Here is a 20,576-nt window from a genome sequence, read left to right as displayed (position 1 = left end):
TCCCCAAAAATACGGATGACACTTCCAGAAGTGCCCCGGAGCCGGAGATATGAGATGAAAGGCTTCTGACGGCGGACCGTAAGCTTGAGTTGACTTTGTTGTTGTCCTGTAAGCACACCCGACACGGTGCGAAGCAAAGCAGCTTAGTAGTTCCGACTGCTTCAGGTCCTTTGGCATGTTGAGCTAAGCCAGTGCCAGAGCCACGAACACGAAACACCAGCCGTCGAATGCAACTTTCTCCGGGGGGTTTTTTTTGTGCTGCTGGCGGCTATTCAGTGTTTGAGCTTATCCTCAGCTCAGCACAAAGTAGCGTCGAACGTGGTCACGGTGGCGGTACATTTTCCTCTGGCTGCACCAAGCAACCCATGACTGGTTTGCAGCCATTCTCGAACCACACCAGACGGATTCTCGAATACCAGACAGTACCTACGCACGAATTAGAAGCCATATTTCAGCGCGAGTTCATTTTGATTCATGCCACATACTTTCAACGAAATTAGAGGCACCTCATCAAACCACCCTTCCCCCCGTACTGCTCCCCCTTTTCTCGTGCTTCTCGTTGTAATGCCAGATGCTCAGTTACTGTTGCTTCGGCTCACACAAATCCACCTTCGGTCGAGAAGAAGAAGAAGAAGTGGGTGCGTGGCACGAGCTTATCCGCCAGCATTTGTAATCATTTGCCAACGCCAGGTCGCGTGTCTTTCGCCAATAAAGCAAACGACTCATCTAAAACGACATCTCATCTGGCGGTAACTCTCGCTGGCTGGGTCTGTGGCGCTTAAAGTGCGAACATTGTAAACGTCACGAAATTGCTCATTCGTTGGGTGATATTATCGGGCGACCGGATGGATGGTTCACCCTGGGGGTGGGGAGGGGCGCACATCTGGGACATCACTTGACAAACATTGGCTTCTTCTTCTTCGTTTTTGTGACATTTTCACGTCCATTGTCAGTCCAATCGAGCGAACAGAGCACAACTTGTCTGTGGTGCGTTTCGCGCATCTTCACCGCCTTTTTGACGGCCAGCACGCCAAATGTTACCACCACCATGTTCCCTGGCGTGCGTTGGGATATAGGTTTTGTGTGTATGTCAGAGTGACTCGCCCCCGCCGAATTCCGTGCCTCATGTGGCACACCCCCGCCACCGATGAATCGAAACCGACGTCCCGAAAAAGCTGCAAGAAAATTACAGCAGCAGCAGCAGCAGCAGCAGCCAGAGAAAATTTGAATTTACGTCGGCATCGGGTGGTCGGTTGTGTTCCAACGCACAACGCGCCCGTGGCCTCGATCCACTGGCGCGACAGCTCCTGGTGAGTCTCACGAAGGCCGCAGAGTGGCGAGAATATACACTCAGTACGCTTCCTGAGAACTGATGGTGACAGGTTTCTGGGGTGTAGCCTGCCTGTCACTCGTTTCCGGGACCTTACATTCCACCGAACCACCCGAAGTTCGAGCGGGAACTTTATCGTTCTCGGCACCACCATGTTCTGGCCCCGGAATGGAATGACAGTTTGTATCATATTTTCCACGGAATTGAGCGAGCGAATGTTGCAGTAGCAGCATCGGTTCGGTAAGTCCGTTTTTGTTGTGTGGTCTTCTGTTTTGCCTTTTTTTCTGTTTTATTCCCGCAAAAATGGCTGACACTGTATTACGTGCGTGATCGGTTTCGTTGGTTTTTTCGTCGATGGTTTGGGAGTGGATCCTGTGTACGCGGCGAAAAGAAACCAATTTATGCGCCAACACTTCTTGCTACCAACACTCTACCAGCTGTTGGAAGTCCGGGTGGCGGTTATGGCGAGTCCTCCACGCCAGGAGCCAAGTGAATCACCCTCTGGAGGATACTAAATTATGCAACCGATGAACGGTGGCGAACGCTGAGTAGCGAGTAGCAGAAGGAGTGCGTCAACATAAGCTATAACAGGACTCGAAGCCATCGCGCTCGGGCTTTGGCGAAGAAATTGACGCAACGCATTTATGGTGCTCACATCGCGGGCCGTCTTCTCTCGATGGCCATAAAGCCAGGAAGCGCAATCTCTTGGTCCTGGCTCCATTGACAAACATTTCCCCTTCGCGTACCCAAAAAAAACGTGAGCAACGAGCTAGAGGCCATGGTTTCCGGGGTCTCCGGGTGTCGGTGCGTTCGATCTGTCAAGAAGTCATTTCTCCCACCCGCGGGGGGGACCCCGGGACATCCATAAAATGATAAATTCGCGACCGACAATGACGGTGGTATGGGTGGTGGGCGCGTGTATGGGTCACCGTTGGGGAACGGATGTGGATTATAGCTAATTTATTGCGCAGCTGACAGTGAGCGGACCGGAAGTGGAGAGAGAGCGCCCCGGGAGCGATGGGAAAACAAATCGTTGGCTTCTACCGGATCCGAGGAGAGGGAGCGAAGGAACCAACATCAACCCTTAGAACACTAGGAGAATGCGATGCAGGCTGGTGGTGGGTACCGGAAGTGGAAGCCATCTTTTTCGGCTGCCATCAGAGATAATGGTAGAGCGCCCGGTGGTAGTCCTATCCAGTTAAAGCGGGGGTTTCGCGATGGTCGCGAAATAATCTGTCGGAATGGTTGCTACTGATTGTTGTGCGTCGTTTACCCGCCGTCCGCAGATTGTTTCCAGAGATCCAAGCAACGTGGATCAGCATCAGTGGTTACTTGGACCAAACGATTGAATAAAATCGCTAGACTGATGGCTTTCAGGATCATAGCAACCCGGCGCACACCACGGCCATCATCAACAATGGTGCGCTACATTAGCTCCCAAGAACCGACCATTAAAAGCGCGCCGTTGAAAGTGGTTCCTATAAATAAAAATCCGTTTGCCGAGGAGGGAGGATGGCGGGGGGGGGGGGATTTTCGGTCCGATGGCCACACAGCCGGCCGTGACAAATTGTTGTTCAAAAAGTGAAATAAAACCGCAAACCCAAGCCATAGTGTCGCGAGACGAACTCGCTGGTTAATGAGAGACCCGACCAGGTGTTTGGTTTTTTGGGACCACCTCAGTTAAGCTCAGTGTGCGGCCTAGTGACCTGCGTCACTCGGACTCTCGCATCACTCTGCAGTCGCAGTGCGCTCTGGATGGGCTGTTAATTGGCCGTAACCTACAAGATTCGCCCTCGTGCTAATGTGCGCCTCGTGCGAGTCGAGGTCCTCGAGGTCGAGGTAGCAGCTTCCCTCTACCGCGTGTCCGGAACGTTGTTGACGTTACTCATTTTCGGTGGTGTCCTTGCAACCACTTTGGTGGGCTCGCCATTACTACGCCAGTACATCAAAATATCCTGCATAAAAAAACAACTCCACCGGAACTGTGAAGGAAATGAGCCGGCTAGTGATACACTTTCTTGTGCGTGAAACGAATTCTGTCGCCATAGCGCGGCCAGTGATGTCAACGTCATTGTAATTTGGATAATAAAGCCAATGTTACGAGAGTTCGGCGATGTGATGGTGATGAGCAACGCGAAGAACTGCAAAACTGGAACAAACTCGACCAGAGCCTAGACGCTCGTTAGCCCTGGCCCCCGCTAGTAGTGCATGTTCTACCACAACACAACACAGCGCTTAGGCAAGAGTAACACAGAAGCACCACAATCCATGCGTTGCGTCCTCGCCAGGCAACAGGCCCCATCCATTCGTTCATGCGCTGCCGGCCGCCTTGCGCCTCTTTGTGCCACTGAGCGCGGCCATATCGTTCCGTTGGCACACTGCTGCTGCCGCTGCTGCTACAGCGTGTGAGGTCAGGGCATCACGACCTGTAGCATCGAGGGAAATAAAGACGACAAACAACGCAACACAACGCGAACAACGCAAAAACTCGACTCGCTGCTAGCTGGCCAAGGTACGCGGCCGTTGCTGCTGCCATGCCATTGCCACGCGCACCTTTCGCTCTTGATAAATCCAACGTCACCCGACAGTGGAGTGGGAGTATGTGTACCAGGGTGGCCATCTCCCTAGTTCCGAAGTCATCGAAGTTCAGCGACGTCCCCCCACCATCTGACGCCGAGAACGCGTCGCGTGTAGGAAATGGTCCGTGTAATGTTGATTCCTTGAGCGATCTCGAGCGGGCCACCGTTTGGAATCCACTTCACCAGCGGTTCGAGTTCCAGTGGTGTTGTGTGTACGGATCAACACACACACTGAACGACCTTGCTCGGCCAGGCTGTAGCTGTTTCATTAATAAGTGGTACGCCGGGAGGGGGAGTCGGCGTCTAAGCTGGCTTCGGTCGATCGGCCAATCGGCTCTCGCAAGCTCGCCACGCCAGGTACACCAGAATCACCTGCTCTCGATGCTCTCGAGACCGCCGCCACCGCCTTTCGGAGCCCAGAGCCCTTCCCTTGCCTTGGGCAAGGGGATAAGTTTATTTTTTCTCGATTTTTCCCTTCAACTTTGAGCAAATGGTTGTGACTCCACTCGGTAGTAGAAGGTGCCACGACGTTCGGCGCACCACAACGGCCAAACTTGTTTCGCTGGACTGGACTGGAAGCAACGGTCCCACCGGTGGTCTGTCCGACCTGTGTTATGTCTTCTATGTCCCAGCGGCAATCGGAAAGACTTTTTAGATGGAATTTCAACCCAGCATCCTCCGCCGGATGGGTTTGGATATAATAATGTGCACCAGTAAAGGTTGTGAGTTAGAAGGAAGAATTAGATTGAAGGAAAGGGAGAACGCCTCGATTAAGCTGTCCAATGGGGGGGTGGAGTAGTATTATGCCGACAACCGTTTGCCACATTATGAAGCTAATCAGCTTTTTGTGCTTATTGCCTGCCAGCGCCTAATTCCCGCAATCAAAACAGACACTTGAGGAGTAGTCTAGGAGCAGCAGCAGCAGCAGCGATGGCGAGGGTAATGATGCTGGGGCTCGATTTCTGGCCAAGCATCCGAAACACTTCGGAACAACGTGACATATGCTCCATGACCCGCCCCTCCCCGCAGCGGGGCCAGCAAGAACAAGTTTCGCAGTTTGGCAACCGAAAGGCAACTCTCTTTTATCAGATCAGAGTTTGTCGTCCACTGCGTCCATAGGGAGTACTAACGGCACAGAACCGGGTGGACTGGTGACACCCCTTTGATGACTCTCGTCCGTTCGTTCGTTCGTTTCGTGTTTCACCAACAGAGCGCTTCAAAGAAGACGGCAACATTGTGACTGGAATTGGTCGAAATGGGGACGAACCACGAAAGGAACGCCAGGTCCTTATCTGCTCGCAACGGAAGTGGCAACGATTGCTTCCGAACGATTCCGGCTGCTGAAGTGCAAATGTGCTCGCCGGTACGCAAGCGAACCCATCATCATTGAGGCCAGGCCTGGGCCGAGCAGCATCATCAAGCAGTTCAAGTTACAGACACCTCGGGACACTCAGTATCCCCCGGATGGTAGCCCGGTAGGCTACGCAGCTTCAACAGTAACTCTACCAAGCTGTTCGCATGCGTACACGGATCGGATCGATTGAAGTGGTGGTCCTTGGGGCGAAAGCATCCCCCGGCCCCGTGGAGTGCATCAAATTGTCCTTACGATCCTGCGTCAAACCCAATACCCCAACAATGGTGCGTCTTTCGAGACAGAATTCTGTCCCTTTTTTCCCTAACCAACCAACCAGCCAGCCGGAGCTAGTGGTCCTTTCGAGTGGTACTTCAGCCTAGTCCTCTTTCTGTGTCCATTAAAAGGAAGGATGTAGCTGAATTTGCTCGTCCATGCGTACAGTTCTCGAGTCCACTCCGGACACCGAACCGGATGCCACAGACACACAACGAGTTAAGGCAAAGAAGGACCGTTCTGTGGGCTTTCCCGGCAACAAAAGGACTAACGCAATTCCTTCCCCCCCGCGCGATTGTGATAAAAATTCATGAGAAAGTGAATGAAACGTGCTGCGGTACCAATTATGGGCGCCTCCATTGCTCACTCGCTGCACCATCGTGGCCGCAGCACGTCATCAAATGTCACTTTCAGCGTACCCACCAGTGGCCAGTGTGTGTCCCACGCATTATCAGTGTACCGTCATCAACATCATCGGCCATCACAACCAGGAAACTCTCCTCTATCCGGAAGTTCGTTGATTAATTAATGGTGCTGCCAGTGAGTGTTTGGTGCCACTGGGCTGCCAATGATGCTCACTACTGCGAGCCGATGCCAAACCTTACCAACTTTAATTGATATTTAATGAGCCGACGATCGATCATTGAGGTTTTCCGCCGTTTTTTTCTCTCTCCCTCTCTCTCTATCTGTTTTTTTTTGCTGATTGCCTCCCACTTCAATCACGATTTCTCTTTTATCTTCCGCGGCCACGATGTGTCACCACAAACGGACACGCCACACGCGCACGCATCGACGTTTGGATGGTTGTGTTTGATTACTAAAAGGCTCAATTACTGAATGTTAGGCACTGGTGCGCTGTAGTGGACCCCCCGGCTGAATTGCCCTGCTTGCTATGATTTATTCAATTAATTAAATATTATAAAATTAAACCCCGTTTTTCGTCCCGTGGTTCGACCTCACAGAAAGGAACTGTTGATCAGCACCAGCATCACCACCACCACCACCGCCATGGGTTTATCTCCACCCCCCCACCCCCCTTTTTAAATGCTCTTCATGCTCTCATAATTTATGGCATGAATCGCTGCCGAATTTCCCATTAGGGCGGTTCGTTTCGCTTTTTTAAATTAATTGCAGCACGGGGCCCCGGGAACGCAGCGGCCAAAACGGGTGTATTCGTGGAAGATCCGGCCACCGGCCGGGTGGTAGATTTAATGGTAGGGATTGAAATTCATTTAACTCACGCCACCGCCACGCCACACCGTATGGCGTACGCTAATCTGCGCCAAAAAGGTGCCAGCGTGAGGGGTTAAAGGTTGTAGCGCGCGCACGCTGGGGCAAAGGGACCTGAAGGGGCTGAACACGCAAATTAAATCACTCAGAAAATTAAGAGTAATCGAATCAGGGAGCCCCGCTTTTTTGGGGGGGGGGGAGGACTCGGAAAAAGGGGAAATGGAGCAGAAGGAGGATGAGTCCCCGGAACTTGACAGGGAAAAGACAGGGCTGGAAAACTTGGCGTGAAATTGGTGCTGGAGTGTTTATGGCACGACATGCCAAGATTACTCCATTGATGCTGAATTAGAACCTCTTGTGGGCAGCTTCCATCCCCCCTTTGCGCCCCCCTCTACGCCCTTGCGTTGACCGTGGAACAACCCCTAACAAAACACATACACGCTCGAGAGACTCGAGAGTGTAAAATGGAATTAGTTTTTGGATGATGATTTTTTTCCCCCTTCATTCGTTTTAAATGCGGAATGAATCATTCTGTGGACCGTTCTTTAATTGACTTCGAAACCTTCGAAAGGAACTTGGTCCCCTGCTTCTGCTCCTGCTGCTGGTGGCTGATCTGGCCGCGAGGCGCGACAACCGATTGGACGCAGCGGTGTTCACCTCGAAAGCCCTAAACGCGCCGCGAACGCCACAAAGCGACAGCCATAAGCCTTGACAGAACCGCCGAGGTTGCTGCTTCGAGCGATTCGAGCGTCCAAAAACAGTGACCAAAGGGGGAGCTCCGAAGCAATCTGTGAATGGATCCGATAGCGACCTCGGATCGGATGGCAAGCAGGCAAAGAGAGACACTGACCGTATGTGAACTAGATCGCGTTCGTGGAGGCTGCACGGACCGCCATCGAGGGGTACGAAGTTCCGGTATCGTTAGACACCACTAGGCCGTTCAATGGCCCCTCGGGCACCAGACAATTGGTGCACACAACACACAAATACATCGTGACAACTTGGACCCCCGTCCCGGGGTGAGAGCTCGACCAGCGCCCAGATTCGTCGCACCTCAACCGCAAATCTATCCCTCTAGCGGCATTATGATGGATCGTACTAAGTGGTTTCTGTTGCTGCTGCTGCTGCTGCTGCTGCTGCTGCTAAACCCTGCCCATGCCGTGCCGTAACACTACAGACACACGCGCGGCAACGGTCACTACGACCTTCGATTGATTGAAGTTTTACGCTCGCCGGTGCGGCCGCGGTTTCGAATGCTTTGGCAACGGACCACTCGTACGACGCTAGCCAACTACTAGCCAACGATCCGATGAGCGATCCAAATGAATGATCCAAGAGCGCGGTGGTGGTCGCTAAGGTTAGTGAAACCATAAACTCGGTTGGCTGTTGACGGTGCTGGGTGCTGTGGAATTCCTAGAGTGTCTCACTTTAAATCATTAAGCTAATCCTCAAACCGACCGACGGACCGACCGCCCCTGGATGCGAAGAATCGGCTAAAGACCAAAGAGTTTCCAAATTTCTCTCTCTCTCTCTCTCTCTGGGCAAATACTCTTCGAGGGGAGCATGGAGTTCGATTGCAATCAAATTACCACCGCGGCGGAGACGCGACTTTCGCGAACGCTGACGATTTGATATATTCGATAGATCCAAGATAAAACCAAACCCAACGAAATCATCACCATCACCCGTAATCGTGCCCGTGCCAAGGGAAGAAGCCACTTTTCGGGGATGGGTTTTGCGCTGGGGCAATCTGTTTGCCATTTTTCATCTCCACTCAATTCGCAGGCAGGCCCAACGGCGGCGCGGTCGCGGGCGCGGATTTCATGGAGGTGCAAATTTGTCACTTTCACTTCGGTTGCCACTTCTCGGGGGGGTTTCGCGAGCTTTGCCTGTACGCTCGTGATCAGGTTTTGAACGGAGGCAAAACGATGGCAATGAATTGTGACTTTGTCCTAGAAGCCCGGCCCGGCGTTCGGGCAGTCCAGGCAGATGGATTCGTTGAGATTCACTATGTTTCGCTTTTTTGCATAATGGAATGGTCTTCTGCTCGATTGAGGATGTGGAACCATTTCAGCGAAAACTCTCGGAAAAGTATAAATCAATGAAAGTTGTAGTTTTGCCCGGAAAAGTGGTGGCCGCCGAAGTATGGAGCTTGTCCTCTCTACCTCCAGGACGTCACTGTTGCAGTAATCGTGGTGTATCGAAGTTTGAGTATCGCCGTTCGAGCTACTGAAGATCTAAAGCTCCAATCGGGGACACAATTTCGTACAACTGTTTGCCAAAAACTTCATTACAGGGTGGCTTATAGGTAAGCTATACATCAAGCGCGTCTGAGACTGCTAGGCGCATAACTTGCATCACTGCAAAAGTTTCAGCGCAGATGAGTTCCTTTCCTACTCTCCGATAAGCGCTTCAACACAAACACACAACAGGATTGGAGTGGATTAAGGCCGAGGGAACTGGATAAACGGGAGATTCTCAATCCTTTTCTCAACTTCAATCTGGACAATCTAGCGTTGACCCAACCGAACCGGGCCAACGTGAACAACCGGCAATGATTCCAAATTATATCAACGTAAAGTGATTTACTTTTTAACTTCAAACCCGCCGTAGAAACAACCGACACAGTTCCTTCATTCCTTCCGTCCCAGATTACCGAAGCCAGACACGGTCCCGGAACTGCTGGGAATTGGTTGGGAACAGAACTTTTCCAAGAAATCACCTTTTTGCACCGACGGTGCCCATCGGGAGTGGGCACTGCCGTACTTCAAACACAAACGGCACCTTCTCTGATCCCGCTAGCAGTGGTACGATGGCACATTAACTAGCCAGAAAATAACTTTTTCCATCCAGGGACAGGACTCCGGGATACCGGAACCAACCGTGGCGCAGCCTATGCAACGGTGAAGTCGAGGCAAGCTGTCACCATTGGTGGTGGCGGTGGCCTGTGTGTATAGTTATTGCCACCATTCTCGCTCGCTCCCCATCTCCGGGATGCCCTGTTTCGTTAAAACTTTATCCTGTGAGCAAGTTACAATCGAAGAAGGCGCAACGAGAGCCCAGGCGATCCAAAGGGAGGAGCGACCTCGGAGCAAACACCTTCACTCAGTAGGCGAAGGTGAAGTTGCCAGGCCAGGGCGCTTAAGGGATAACTACACTCGGGGTGACAGAAACGATCATCGGTGCGGTTGGCTGGAAGCTGGATAATTTGTTTTGTGGCGTCGGCGGAAGCCATACTCGAGTTGATGTATGGGGTGGATATGGGAAGATGATTTTTTTTCCTCAACACACCGAGTGTGACATCATGGTGGTGACACCAGGACGACAATGGCATAATGCATTTCTCTTCCTTAAGAATTATGACCTTCGCAGATTTTTATAATAAAAAAAACTGAACTTACCTTAAAACAAGATTGCATGTTCCACGAACTTGTTCTAGAAAAGAAGCGGCTGACTTCGTGTGACTCCCGGAGTTGCGTGACGCTCCCCAGCAATGATGATGATGCTTCCGGATGCGGCAACGGCGACTCGTCCGGACCTTAATCGCACTAACGGACCCGAGGGCGAGCGAACGAGTGTCCGCTAACGGGGCCACGACGGCCATCCATTCGATGGGAACGGGTTCTTTTCTTCCACAATTTTCTCCTTCCTTTTGATTGCTCATCTTCAGCCCCCACTTTCCACTCCATTCCTTGTTCTTGCTGCTGCTACCCTGCTACGGTACTGTTGCTGCTGCTGCTGCTGCTGCTGTTGCCCGGTTTCTATCTTATGGAAATCAGCGCACAAGACACTACATCATCTCTACATCATCACTACCACCACCACCACTGCGAAACGGCACCGGAGACCTGGTGCGTCATCAGCATCATCTTTATCAGGGGGTGGCGCACGCGAGATGCTGCTCCCAGGCCGCCATGCCAAGCGTGTTGGCCAGCACCAGAGCCGTCTGTAGGCCACAGCCCGTAGCTCACACATCTTGGAATTGGAAATATGTCCCCCGCTCCACCTCTCCGTCGCCCCACCCGCAGCCATGCCACAACGGGACGGAAATTGGTTCGAAACTAATTTGCATCACCGTTTTCGTGGCCCACGGCGTGCGAATGCAACAAGACCAAGTCGCTGGGGCATGGCGGTGCCTTCCAATATCCGGAATCGAGCGGAATCGGCATTCCGGTTACCCTTCCATTCCAGCACCCCCGCAGACATCCACGAAAATCGAACGCTCGCATCGGATTCACGTGCTGCTCGTGCTCTCGGTGGTGGTGCTGAACTTTCGAACTTTCGCGCGCCAACCAAAGCAAGCCGTGGAGTGTGTAACGGTTGACAGGTCGCGCGTCTGTTTGAACACGCACGAGGAGCACGAGACACATGGTGGGTCTCCATTCGTTCGTAGTAGAACGTGATCGAACGAAGCGACAACGACAACGAGGGCATTCGATTTGTGATATCGTACCAGCCCATAACAAGCGCTCCCAAAAAAAAAACAACCAAAAAAAACGACCAACAAGAGGATGCATGTAAGAAGATCAAAATGTTGGAATGTGAAAGCGCCAGATCAGCGTCCTAGCTGGTCTTGTCGGTGTCCACTAGGCCAAGAGGGGAGAGTTTGTTTGTTTGTATATTGGCTCATCGGTTCCACAATATCTCCTCGTCGTGGTCGTCGTGAGGTTCGAGAATCAATTTCCAGCCTAGGACACGACCTAGACTGTCCCTTGCAACCAATCGTCACCATCGGGCCACGGCTTACTAACCACCAGAATCGTATAAACACCGTACTACCTTTCACACACAAGCACACAAGAACACGGCCGGATGGTGAGCTCAGAAACTGGTTCCCCGAGAGCAGAGAGTTCGATTCGAGGCTCGATGATCCGGTCAGTCCGTCGTCGTTCGCCACGCTTTCCACCAACTGCACCTGGAACACTGGAGCACTGGAAACGCGACTTCGCGCGTGGCTTCAACACCCCAGCACACGAACGGTCGCGACACGCACGGAATTCGAAAAACGGGGCTACGCGAGCGACACTTACTTTCTCGGAACTGGCGTCCACCACGGTTGGGAAGTGAGTGTGGCCACGAGACCAATAGAACTCCGGAGCTTTCCGGTCGGTCGCTGGTCGGTCGCTGGTCGGTGGAGCCCACTGAGTATCGAGGGAGAGGATCCATCGTGCTCCACCCGAGAGAGAGAGAGAGAGAGCGCAGTAGAGAGCGGCAAGAAAACCTGTTGGACACGCCAAGGTGCCAGCGTACATGAGCAGGATGGCCAACATAAGATGCTTTCGGTCAGTCATCAGTTGCTCCGCGTTGCTGGCGCCTATATTGCTTCGATCGGATCAAGAGCGAGAGCGAATCAAAACAACCCCTTCCTCCACCGTTCAAAGCTTGCTTCGTTAACCGAGTGCGTGCGCGCCCCGATTGCCGAAGCTGCTGAGAGCTTTCGATTGGAAGAACAGTAACGGGCGGAATAGGATCGGCATCAGCTGATTTTTATGTTTGTTCTGCTGATAAAATAATGCTTCCAAAATTGATTGAATTTTTATATATCCACGTTTTAATTCTTTGATTTCTTGAAACTGACTTTCGAAAAATAGAACCTTGACTCACTGAATAGGCCTAGAATTCTGTGCAGAACAACTCTTGAAACATGATTAGCTTGAAACTTGAAAACAAAATTATGAAAATCCAGAAAATACTTTTGTGAGTATATTATGACAACATTAAAGTTTTGAACGCAATTTTAGAGCCTTTCTATTTAATAAGCATACAAAAAATCTCTAAAAGCGATCTATTCGGTTTCCTTGAACAATTTGTACAACAGATAATGTGCGTAATTTGGCCATCTTGAAATGTATTGGTATTGCTAATGTATGGACATATCTGGGCCATGTTGTTTCATACAAGCGAAAGTAGTGTTGCACCCTGCATTCTATTTCCATTTTAAGGATTTAAGGATGCTATTACCATATGCGATGAATAAAAAATGCACAATATAAACGAAATTTGCACAAGCGGTAAATAAAAATCCCTTAAAAAATATGCCCTTGATTTGCCATCAGAGAAAGAGTATTTAACACCTCTATAACCAATATCATTGATAAATGAAGCATGGAGTTATACTATAAAAAAAATATGAATATTGTGAAGCTGCTCTAGCTCTTTTTAGGTAAAACAATTAGTAAAAAGAGCCATTACACTATCAGAATCGAAAAGAGCAATTTTAAAATACACTAAATGCTAACCAATTCGTTATTCATTTCAACAGAATTTCTTAATCTGTCATCGTTAGTAGCTCCTTGTAGCAATAATTAATCATTGCGCAGTTTTCTCGTTACATCATAATGGAAAAAGACAACATTTAGTAAAAGCATTCACATTAGTTAAAATAGAGTTATAAGAATTTAGGCGAGAATTTTAGGATTCATATTTTTTTTTATTGATCATCAAGATGTTAGGCTGCCACATTCGCCTAAATGATTAAAAAACCTATTAATTTCATTCAAATTCCTTGTCACCTCGATTGTCTCTACGTGATAACGCTGATACGCCCTTCCGTGCCACAAGTGATGGGGCTCATCTTCCTCACGTATTCCTCCAAGACACTAACATCAACCGGCCCGACGCGTAGATTGGTCGCATGCTGCGGAATCATCGTATAACCGCTGCCCCCCTTCCGGATGTACGTCCCGGTAGCCACGCGGTACACACGATCCAGCTCCAGCGGTTCATACCTCGGCACCGAACAGTGCTTGCAACGGACCGCTATCGAAACGACCCTCGTTCCCTCCGGGCGCCGCATATCGTACACCACCTTCAATCCGGAAACCTGCATCATATCCGTCTTACCGTACCGGCTCGCACTGTGCTCAAACACTTCCAGAAGGTGATGGCCGAGCAGATCGAAACTATCGACCGTATCCTCGAACGGAACCGCGGTCACTAGGTCGTCAAAGGTCAGATTACCAGCCCGGAGTGATGTTCGCATGCCACCACCCGTGTTAATGGCAATTGCCACCTCGCTCCACGCGCCCACCGTCGGCTGTTTCGCGCTCTCGGCCGCATAATGTGCGATGTAACCGTCGGTCATGAAGTTACCAAAGTTACACTCACTCCACGCGCAATCATCGCGCGACAGTGCCACCGCCGAGTAACCGATATGACGGTTGGCCTGCACATCAACCTGCTCCCGCCACGGTACCAGCTCGCGCCGAATCTGTTCATCCTGTGGTACGGATTCGTCAAGAAATTCAGGATTTCCCTCCCACTGGACGATGTCACCGTTCTCGTCGAAATACACCGTAATCCGGCCAACGTACTTCGCGTACGAAGCGGCCTGTACGATCAGTGTACGGCGCTGGCGCTCTCCTCGTGCTCCTCCATGCTCTACCACAACCGGATACGTATCTTCTGCCCGATCTGGGAACTGCTCCGTTGTTCCGTTGTACAGAAACGTATGCGAATGGCCACCGACGATCACGTCCACCTCGGGCAGCTCGCGAGCAATTTTACGATCAATGTCCAGGCCACAGTGGGACAGCACGATGATTAGGTCAACGCCCGTGCTTTTCAGTTGCTCGATTTCCTTCCGCAGCTGCTCCACCTCATCCAGGAACCGGACCTTCTCCGTCATACCCATCGTGTGCGTCAGATGATGGATAACACCGACGATTCCGATCCGACGGCCACCACGCTCCAGCACAACCGATTTCTGGTACTTGCCCTGTATCGTCGGTTCCTCACGATCGTCAATATTCGCCACCACAATCGGGCTCTCGATCACATCCAGAAACGGAACCAACCCGCCAATTCCATGCTCAAACTCATGGTTCCCCAGCGTCATCACATCGGCCGGTAGCAGATTGAGGAAGTGCGCCGTCACATTCCAACGGAGCAACGTGTACCAAAGCGTTCCCTGGAAGTTATCGCCCGCATTCAAATAGATCGGATTCCGATCGGCGTACTCCTGCCGAAGGGACTTCACTCGCGAAACAATCCGGGCGTACCCACCGATACACCGTTCACCTTCGTCCGCCTTGCAGCGTGTCGATCGCTCGTTCGTCTCCTCGAAACGGGCATGGAAATCGTTCACGTGAATGATCGTCACCGGGAAGACCGGCGGCTCGGTGTCAGATACTTTCACTAATCCAGCCGCTTCCGAAAGCACCGCAAACAACGGGCACACCGCAAAAACTAACAACCAGCAGCACCGTCGTGAGGACATCGTTGTTGCCGGCCTCGGGTCAGATGCGCAACTATCACAAGAGGAACGACGCGAGCCACCAACTCAACTGTGTGGTCCGGATCGCACACCACCATCGCGGCCTTTATAGTCGCTGCTTCTTCGTTGCTTGCGCGCTTCGTCATAATCGAGATAAGCGGCTCTCGATCGCTGCGGACACCGCGAGAGGAGCGAGTGACAAAATTAATACCGAGAGAGATAAAGGTAAACATTGAATCACACATCGTCGCAGACGCACACATTTTGAGCACCGGACTCGTTCTAGCATCCACGCCCGGAACCAGTTCTTCATTGTTTTTTATGCTCTTCACGCGCAAAAGGGTGATAAAGGCAGGCTTCAGCAGAGTCTTGAGACTGTTTTGGCTCTCCGAATCATCTCTGAAGCCCCACGACTCCACCCAGACACACGCGCGCATCATTGATCATCTTGATGGATTGAGGCTGCATGCTGCACCTCGAAACTTGATGATAAATCATATTTTCGATGCAAATTAGGTAGCTCTGGCACACCTATAGAGGCACCACACCTGAAACGTAAACATCTCACTCGATCGATCAAACTCTGTGTGATCTTATCAGGTGTCAGATATGGATCGCCATTCGATAGAGGAAAGTAATCAATCACGGGGCGGTTACTAACACTCAATCAATTCTTCTACAAAACCACTAAACGGTGACCAGAGCTAGGATAAGAGTTGATTTGCTGTAAGGTTGGTTAAAGATTTATTGGCCTCTTCTTCTGTGCTGCGAAGAGTGCTCTCTCATTATCTCAATCCCTTACTTTGCCTTCAATTCCAGCAGCGTCACTAAACAGTTTGAACAGTTACGTCCCATTTATAACACGCGCAGCAGAATCCCATCATCTGGGTCTGCCTGAATTGACAAACTGTCTGGTCACCTCGTACCCCGAAATCGACCTCGAAAGGGTTCCCTAGGAAACCAACAAAGCAACCACCGTCCCTGGGAACGCGCTGCTCGTTTGCTGATAAACCGAATTAACGCGATGCATTACATTGTGGCCGCCGTTGTTCCCCCGTGCCCGTGTAATCGTCTCACTTTGATTGGCTTATCAACCGCACCGGTAGGGAGCGAAGGAGGGTGGAGAGATCAGTTGTCCTGAACCCCGGGGGCCCTACAGCGCAGTGTTTGCCTTTTTCGACCAGTTGTAGTTCATAATCGGACGAGACCGGAGATGTTGTGTACCGTGAACGCGGCCACTGTGCAAATGTTTCGCGTGTGGCCACTACGTATCGCCGCTTTTGTGGTCGTGCTATCATCGGTTGTGGTGGCGCTCGAGCAAGGAACGGTCATTACTAAGCCGGGTCGCGAGACGAACGTCATCCGGAGTAGTAGCAGAAGCGACGAGCTATATCCGCTCACCGTGATCCACGTGAACGATCTGCACGCCCGGTATGAAGAGACCAACATCGTTTCCACACGCTGCAAACCGGACGAAGGGGAAAGGTGCATCGCTGGCTACGGGCGGACAGTGGCCAGAGTGAAAGCCCTTCAGCGGGAGTACGCCGATCGGAATCCGATCTATCTAAACGCGGGCGATAGCTTCCAGGGAACGATCTGGTACACGTTGCTCCGTTGGAATGTGACATCGTACTTCCTTAATCTGCTACCGGCCGATGCGATGACCCTCGGGAACCATGAGTTCGATCACGGTGTCGAGGGACTCGTTCCCTTCCTCGAGTCCATCACCAGCCCGATGCTGGTGGCAAACATTGACGATCGCGAAGAACCAACACTGCAGGGCAAGTACCAGAAATCGGTTGTTCTTGAACGTGGTGGCCGCCGGATCGGAATCATCGGAGTGATACACCATGCAACCGATACGCTCAGTATGACGGACAAGGTCCGATTCCTGGATGAGGTGCCAGCAATCAACCGTGAAGCTAGCTCCCTCCGGCAGCTCGGTGTTAACATCATCATCGTCTTATCGCACTGTGGCCTCGCGATCGATCAACAGATCGCTCGTGAATGTCCCGAGGTGGACGTGGTTGTCGGTGGACATTCGCACTCGCTGCTCCACAATGGTGATGCCAGTGGGTGGCCAGATACTCCCATCGATTCCTATCCGATCGTGGTGGACCAGCCAGCTGGCCGGAAGGTGCTGGTGGTTCAGGCTGGATCCTACACCAAGTACATCGGCCATCTGGTGGTGTACTTTGACGAGCAGGGTGAAGTGGTACGCTGGGAGGGCAATACGGAGTTCCTGGATGAATCCTTCCCCAAAGATGAGGATATCGAACGGGAATTGCCGCCGTGGCGTGCTCAGGTGGACGCACTGGCGGTCAGGCCGGTGGGAAACAGCAAAGTACTCCTCTCCAAAGCTGAGTGCCGTACGGCGGAATGTAACTTTGGTAGCTTCGTAGCGGACGCATTCGTTGATTACTACACCGAGCGGTCAGAGAGTGAGCGGGAGTGGACGTACGCCGCGATCGGTATCACGAACGATGGTGGCCTCCGGACGTCGCTCAGTGCCGGTACGCTAACCTACGAAGATCTGGTAACGGCCATCCCGTACGAGAACACGGTCGACACGTTCGAGCTACCGGGACGGGCCCTTCTCGAAGCGCTGGAGTACAGTGCCAGCCGTCACGGGACCGCGGACGTGCTTCAGTTCTCCGGACTGCGGGTAGTGTTCAACATGACGCAACCTGCGTTCCAGCGGGTACAGCACCTATCCGTTCGCTGCCAGGAATGCCGCATTCCGAAATATGAACCACTCGACCCGAATGCTCGCTACCGGGTCGCGATTGCGGCCTGGATTGGCAACGGTGGCAACGGGTACCAGATGTTTGCGGATCATCGGTCAAACGTGCGCATCGGACCGCTAGACATTGACGTGTTCGAGCGGTACGTCACGCGGATGTCCCCCATCATCCAGGGTACTGATGGGCGGCAGCAGTTCGTGAACTAACAGGCCGACCGGCCGGTGGAACTGGTCGCCACTGCAGTATTCAATCATGCAAGAATAACACGACAACCGAATGCTGCTGCTGCTGCTGCTGCTGCTGGGTGTAAAGTAGAAAGTGTCGTTGTTTGTTCAAATAAATTGAAAACTAGCCCTTGGAAGGGTGACAAAGCAAGCGGCTCTGTGTAGATGGAACAATGTTGCCTGTATCGAACTATCTTTGACTTAAATATTTTTTTATAATAGTTGTAATGATTGAAGACAAAAGAAAAGACAACAGGGTTTTAGAAAATAGAAATTAATTCTTCATTGAAAGGTTTCAAATTGGGAATTTTATTTCAATTGTTCAAGATGGGGTCTGGTAAAGAAATTTCATCTAATAAATATCTTATGCAATTCTATACACTCACCAGTAGTGTTTAAAAAGTTGAGAAGTAATTAACTCGTGTAGGAAAATAAAATTAGTTGAAAGATAGCCTAATGGCCGCTTCATGAAGTATCTCAACGCGAGATTGAAAGAAGCCGACATTTTCGCGCTGCTTACAAGATGTTTAAATAGATAAGTAGAACAAAAAAAAAGGAGGAGGAGGTTGGTTTCTCCCATCGCACGTACTTTCCTTCCTGGCTGGTCTTCCTGGCCACGCGATTATGGGCCCCGTGATTTGCATGCGCACTTTCACGCCAAACACTATCGCCAACAATTAACTGGTTGCGGTGGAGTACCTTTTTTCCAGCACGCCACGACCAGCAGCAGCTGTTAACCAGCCGGTGTCCCGGTGTCCCCGTCGCTGACAATACCTGGCGCTGCAAAAGGGAAAAAAGGGCGGTGACCATGGAGAAAGGCAAGTAGCGTCGCTGACCTAAAAGCATTCGCATTCGTGCCCTTCATAATGAAAATGGCAAATATATGCACAGCCTACTTTGTGCGCCGGTATTACACTTTGCTAGGGAAGGATTTCCTCTGCGCCAGAACGTCTGTGTGAAGCGGCGAGGTGGCCGCACATATGTTTGCAGCTCGCTCGGTCTCTATGCCAGGAGGACAAACATTAATTTGCTTCCCGCTTTTTAGGATCTTCACCTAATGAATGGCTCTAAATTGCATGGAGTTGCATTTTCTGTTTCGTTTCGTTTATTCTCGGTTTTCATTTCACGGTGTTTAACATCCAACAACCGTTTTGGTGAACAAACTGTGGCGCAACCTCGCACGCCAGCTCAGGCGGGTAACGAAAAGCGGAATAATTCAGCATCCCGCTTACTTGAAACATGATGAAATGGCGTACTGTCGTTGGTGGTGGACAAAACCGTATCAGCTTACCTTCGTAATTACCACGAAGAGCGTCTTTAGGAGCAAGTCTCATTTCTACGTTCCTGGGTTCCGTTGTTTTCTGGATTCTCATGCTCCGTGTGTGTCGTTCCATGTCCAGCTGGGGATCGCGAAGGCTTTACGAGCCCATAATAAGATTATGTCCTCTTACTATTCACTCAGTTTCATCCTGGATCACCCAAAATTTACAAAAAAAAAAACACCACGAGACTCATGGCACAAAAATTAGAGATACCTTAATTTTCAAATAATCACGTAACGACCAGCACTAGCGGACCTCCCAGTTTTCACCGAGAAACTAATTAAAAATTAATCAGCCAACGAACAGTACAGCCCACTCTCCTCAACAACGAAACGCTAACAGGAACCTCCTGTGCAGCGTCGTAAGGTCCTTCGGTGCTTCCGGATTCCGCCGAAGAAGACCAAGTTTGAAACCCTGAACAGAGAGCCCGGAACAACCGGTGTTGCCGGTGCAAAAAGAAAGTTACGATCGAGTAGGAAAGACTCAATCAAATACCTCGCTAGTCCAATTTTCCAACAGTTCCGAGAACTTTCGGCGCAATCTAAATCTACTTGACCCAAAAGCTAATCCTCTACTCCTCTACTCCGTTCGAAAGCATTCGAGGTGGTCATGGTGGCGTGGCACTATCGTGCCCGTTGTCGTTTGCAGTTGTCCAAATATAGCACCCCACCCCGTCGCCTTATGACCCGTCCTTATGACAAATGTCCTTTTGGTGCAGTGTAAATAGACGCTTCTAATGGTTCTTCGCTTCGTGTTCCCGTCCATTCGTACTCATCGCGGAGTTTCAGGGGGGGGGGGGGGGGGGGGGGAACAGTGGCCACGCAACACGGCATTCGGTCGAGAACTCCGGCCAGGGTTTACTTGACACACAAAGTGCAGATCCCTTGATTGGATGGCCCACAATCCACTTTCGCCTAACCCCCGGGTTATGGTTTAGTAAAAATTAAATGCAACCAAACCTCGACCAGCGGCAGCTCTTGCGAAAGGACTGCTCCACCCAACGCGCAACGTTAACAACATTCATATCTTCCGGTACCCATCACGAGCAGGGTGGCACCCGGTCACCCATGGTACAGTTGGATTTGACGAGAGTTGGTTGGTTCGGCGCGAATCCTGGAGGTCGTGTTTATGCAAACTTATAAAAGATAAACTTTGGGTCACACCATCGATGCATTTAGCGATGCACCATGAGCTGGGTCGGTCAGTTGTGGTCGTCAAAAAGTGGAATTCTTTAGGACCTTCATAAAGTCAGAATTTAGGACGAAGAAGCACGAAGACAATTTTGTAGGATTTTAATTTTAATTT

General features: G+C 51.1%; 3 protein-coding genes across 7 annotated transcripts in view; 1 reads left to right on the top strand and 2 right to left on the bottom strand.

Annotated features, from left to right (window-relative positions):
* Positions 1 to 11,822, bottom strand: part of LOC126570824 (uncharacterized) — a 66,549-nt gene extending 54,727 nt beyond the window's left edge. For 3 of the 5 annotated variants that reach the window (XM_050228856.1, XM_050228859.1, XM_050228860.1), the window contains exon 1: positions 11,546 to 11,784. The gene's annotated coding sequence lies outside the window, so the exon portion shown is untranslated. The other 2 variants (XM_050228857.1, XM_050228858.1) reach the window with 2 other exon arrangements.
* Positions 11,823 to 13,175: 1,353 nt separating this feature from the next.
* On the bottom strand, positions 13,176 to 15,039 carry LOC126580755 (apyrase-like). Its single transcript, XM_050243997.1, has one exon. The coding sequence runs from the start codon at positions 14,982 to 14,984 to the stop codon at positions 13,290 to 13,292; it is 1,695 nt and encodes a 564-aa protein (XP_050099954.1). The 5' UTR covers positions 14,985 to 15,039; the 3' UTR covers positions 13,176 to 13,289.
* Positions 15,040 to 16,189: 1,150 nt separating this feature from the next.
* Positions 16,190 to 18,334, top strand: LOC126570843 (apyrase-like). The gene has a single exon (XM_050228884.1). It carries the CDS (start codon positions 16,195 to 16,197, stop codon positions 17,929 to 17,931), a length of 1,737 nt encoding a protein of 578 aa, XP_050084841.1. The 5' UTR covers positions 16,190 to 16,194; the 3' UTR covers positions 17,932 to 18,334.
* The last annotated feature ends 2,242 nt before the right edge of the window (positions 18,335 to 20,576 follow it).

The sequence above is a fragment of the Anopheles aquasalis genome, chromosome 2 (assembly GCF_943734665.1).
Source record: "Anopheles aquasalis chromosome 2, idAnoAquaMG_Q_19, whole genome shotgun sequence".
NCBI classification, from domain to species: Eukaryota; Metazoa; Arthropoda; class Insecta; order Diptera; family Culicidae; genus Anopheles; species Anopheles aquasalis.
The sequence above is the reverse complement of the archived record's forward strand: the minus strand, read 5'-3'. Positions and strand labels throughout refer to the sequence as shown.